This window comes from Micropterus dolomieu, linkage group LG06, assembly GCF_021292245.1.
Source record: "Micropterus dolomieu isolate WLL.071019.BEF.003 ecotype Adirondacks linkage group LG06, ASM2129224v1, whole genome shotgun sequence".
Lineage (NCBI taxonomy): Eukaryota > Metazoa > Chordata > Actinopteri > Centrarchiformes > Centrarchidae > Micropterus > Micropterus dolomieu.
Genome location: NC_060155.1, coordinates 29,980,875 through 29,985,363, shown reverse-complemented (window position 1 = coordinate 29,985,363; position 4,489 = coordinate 29,980,875). Strand labels below are relative to the sequence as shown.

At 41.2% G+C, this 4,489-nt stretch overlaps 1 protein-coding gene across 4 annotated transcripts in view; it reads right to left on the bottom strand.

Moving 5' to 3' along the window:
- si:dkey-181m9.8 (E3 ubiquitin-protein ligase RNF31) overlaps positions 1-4,489 on the bottom strand; it is a 25,166-nt gene that overhangs the window by 3,411 nt on the left and 17,266 nt on the right. For 2 of the 4 annotated variants that reach the window (XM_046051191.1, XM_046051192.1), the window contains one exon: positions 2,882-3,000. The exons of the other annotated variants lie outside the window; for them this stretch is intronic. In XM_046051191.1, the coding sequence (XP_045907147.1) occupies positions 2,882-3,000 (119 nt within the window). The remainder of the gene's footprint in view (positions 1-2,881; positions 3,001-4,489) is intronic. 4 annotated transcript variants of the gene reach the window in all.

The window sequence follows — 4,489 nt, the reverse complement described above, 5'->3', positions numbered from 1 at the left end:
GCAAAACTTCCTATTTGACAGGTAGGATGAAAACCATTCTAGAGCAGTACCAGAGATCCCCACCCAGTGCCTCAGTCTGTCTAACATGATGTTGTGATCAATGGTGTCAAAAGCAGCGCTAAGGTCCAGGAGTACCAGGACTGAGCACATACCTTCATCAGCAGACATTAAAAGGTCATTGGTGACTTTAAGCAGGGCAGTCTCAGTGCTGTGGTACTTCCTAAAACCAGACTGAAACTTTTCAAATATTTTGTTATTTTCCAGCACAGTGAGCAGCTGTTTGGACACAATTCTTTCTAGAATCTTTGCAATAAAAGGCAGTTTTGAAATTGGTCTAAAATTTTGTGGGAGGGAGGGATCTAAACCAGGTTTCTTTAAAAGTGGGTTCACGCAAGCCGTTTTAAAATAATCAGTGACACAACCAGTAGATAGGGAGCTGTTGAAAACAGAGATCAAATGGGGCCCAACAGAATCTAACAGAAGTACTATGTAGCGCCACAAAGGGGACACAGGAAGTGAGGTTTAACACCTTCATGCAGCGTCCAAACCGCATAGCAAATTCACAGCTGCACCGGCAGAGCTCCAGAATATGCAACGCGGCCGCTTCACACCCCAACATGCTTTTTTCTGCAAAGTAACCTCAATTTTGAGGGCCTAAACATACTTGAAATCTCACCAAACTTTGTACATAATTGAGATGCATGGGTGTAGAAAAATGGCTCGCTAGCCTCTTGGAGCCATTGCCTAAACCCAACAGGAAGTCGGCCATTTTGGATTTAATGGTCATTTTTGGCGATTTACACACTTTGTACTTTAACACACTGCTCCTAGGGAATTAGTCCGATCACTTCAAATTTTTGCTGTGCAGTTTAAACCCATTGACGATTAAAAGTTGTGCAAACGGTTATTACAAGTTGACCAGTTTGCCCGTGGTGATCTGTCAAAAATTGACGATTCACCATGAAACAGGAAGTTGTTATAACTGAACTGAAGAAGTTCTTTGGATGAGGGACGAAACGTCTTCCAGTATCTTCAACCAAGTCGAGTTGCCCTTGATTTTAACCTTCGTTGGATAAGTTGTTATAACTTCAGTTTACATGCTCACATATGCACCAAATTTGGAATACATTATAAGAGTCCCGCCCTGAACACATCCATATGCCAATATTCACTCAAAGTCATAGCGCCACCTGCTGGCAACAGGAAATGACACGTTTTACGCTGTAAAGTACTACTCCAAGCAGGTGGGACATATCAACTTCAAAACTGTCCCAGGAAACCCTTAACTGATTAGGCCATGTTGTAAAACTTGTGAATCTTCAGTTAACGGTTTGGCAGGGGTGTGGCCGACGAAGTGCCATGCTTCGCCATGACACAGGAAGTTGTTGTAACTGTACATGCTCAGATTTGTATACACGTTTAATAAAAGTCCCGCCCTGAACACATGTACATGCCAACATTCACCCATGGTCATAGCGCCACCTAGTGGCAACAGGAAATGACCTTCAACGAAGCAGCCCCCGTGGCACGTTTCACCTACATGTATGAAATTTCTGTGGCACATGTATCATGTCCAGACTTACCAAAAAGCCTCTTGGAGCAATGCCCTAAACCCAAAAGGAAGTCACCGTTTCGAATTTTCTGGTAATTTTTGGATGATTTACACACTCCGCACTGTAACAAACTCCTCCTAGGGATTAAGTCCGACCGACTTCGGATTTGTGCTGTGCGGTCTAAAGCCACTGATGATTAAAAGTTGTACAAACTGAGTTTTCGTGGAACGGCGTGTCCATGGCATGGCGTCCAATATTGATGATTCGTCAGAAAACAGGAATTTGTTGTAACCTCAGTCTACATGCTCACATCTGTACCAAATTTGGGATGTAGTATAAAAGTCACAGCGCCACCTGCTGGCAACAGGAAATTACATGTTTTGTGCTGTAATGTACTACTCCTAGCAGGTTGGACATATCAACTTCAAAACTGTCCCAGAAAACCCATACCGCATTATGAAGCCATGTTGTAAAACTCATGACATTGCAGTTAACGGTGTGGCGGTGGCGTGGCGGCAAAGTTAAACTCTTCGCCATGATGCAGGAAGTTGTTGTAACTTGACTGTATATTCTAACATCTGTCCCAGAGTTTACATGTTTGATAACAATCCTGCCCTTAACACATGTACAAGACAACATTCACCCATAGTCATAGCGCCACCTACTGGCAATAGGAAATGACTGATGCAGCCCCTGCGGCACGTTTTACCTATAAGTACAAAAATTTCTGTGGCACTCGTATCTTGTCCAGATGTAAAAAAAAAAAAGCGATGCCCTAAACACAACAGGAAGTCAACCATTTTGAATTTTATGGTTATTTTTGGATTTTTTACACACTCCATACTTTAACAAACTCCTCCTAGAGAATTAGTACGACCAACTTCAGATTTTCCCTGTCTACTCTAAAGCCATTGACGATTAAAAGTTGTACGAACGGTGGGCTTTCATGAAACGACGTGCCCGTGGCGTTGTTTAAACTTGAGTGTACATGCTCACATTCTCATCAAACTTAACGTGCTTGATAACAGTCCTGCCCTGAACACATCTACATGTTCAGTTACAGTCGTAGTGCAAAGTGCTATGTAGCGCCACAAAAGGGACACAGGAAGTGATGATTAACATTTTTGTGCAGCGTACAAAGAACGTGGCAAATTCACAGCCACACTGGCAGAGCTCCTGAATCTGCAACGCGGCCGCCTCACACCTCGACGCGAAACACGTGCGAGGGCCCGCCCAACGCTGCTTGCAGCTTTAATTACTTACTGTTACCTTACTGCTGCCATGACAAAATGTATGATAAAAAGTAGTCAACATGAGTAGAAACTCACAGAGCCGGGAGTGAAGGGTTGACTGCAGCCTCCACAGAACTGATGCTGACACTGACTGCAGGTGAAGTGAAGACAACCTCCTCTACACAGACTGAAGACACACTGACAGTTTGGACACTCTGAGGAGAAGCACAGCAGAATCTAATTAGAACACATTAAAGACGACTGGCCTCTCCCCTACTGTCTCTCTCTCCATCGAGCTCTGTCTCACTTCACACAGGATTTGGGTAATAAGAACTACAGATCAACAGGATCCCGAAATAACTACGCTAAATCCTGACGCTGAATTAACTACCACTTTGATGCTGAAATAATGACATGCTGACCCTGAAATAACTACATCATAACTACATCATGAAGCTGAAAAATCTATATCACGATGCTGAAATAACTACATCCTGATGCTGAAATAACTACATCCTGAGGCCGAAATAACTACATCATAACTACATCATGAAGCTGAAAAACCTACATCACGATGCTGAAGTAACTACATCCTGACCCTGAAATAACTACATCATAACTGAAAGTTGAAAAACCTACATCATGATGCTGAAATAACTACATCCTGATGCTGAAATAACTACATCCTGACGCCGATATAAATATATCATAACTACATCATGAAGCTGAAAAACCTACATCACAATGCTGAAATAACTACATCACGATGCTGAAATAACTACATCATAACTGAAAGTTGAAAAACCTACATCTCGATGCTGAAATAACTACATCATGAAGCTGAAAAACCTACATCACGATGCTGAAATAACTACATCATAACTACATCATGAAGCTGAAAATACCTACATCACGATGCTGAAATAACTACATCCTGACGCAGAAATAACTACATCATAACTACATCATGAAGCTGAAAAACCTACATCACAATGCTGAAATAACTACATCCTAACGCAGAAATAACTGCATCATAGCTACATCCTGATGCTGAAAAACCTACATCACGATGCTGAAATAACTACATCCTAACGCAGAAATAACTGCATCATAACTACATCATGAAGCTGAAAAAACTACATCACTGACGCAGAAATAACTACATCATAACTACATCATGAAGCTGAAATACCTACATCACGATGCTGAAATAACTACATCCTGACGCAGAAATAACTACATCATAACTACATCATGAAGCTAAAATACCTACATCACGATGCTGAAATAACTACATCCTGACGCAGAAATAACTACATCATAACTAATAACTACATCCTAACGCAGAAATAACTGCATCATAGCTACATCATGAAGCTAAAAACCTACATCACGATGCTGAAATAACTACATCCTGATGATGACATAACTACATCCTGATGATGACATAACTACATCCTGATGCTGAAATAACTACATCACGATGCTGAAATAACTACATCCTGACGCAGAAATAACTACATCATAACTACATCAGAGCTAAATACCTACATCATGATGAATAACTACATCCTGATGCTGAAATAACTACATCCTGACGCCGATATAAATATATCATAACTACATCATGAAGCTGAAAAACCTATATCACAATGCTGAAATAACTACATCACGATGCTGAAATAACTACATCATAACTGAAAG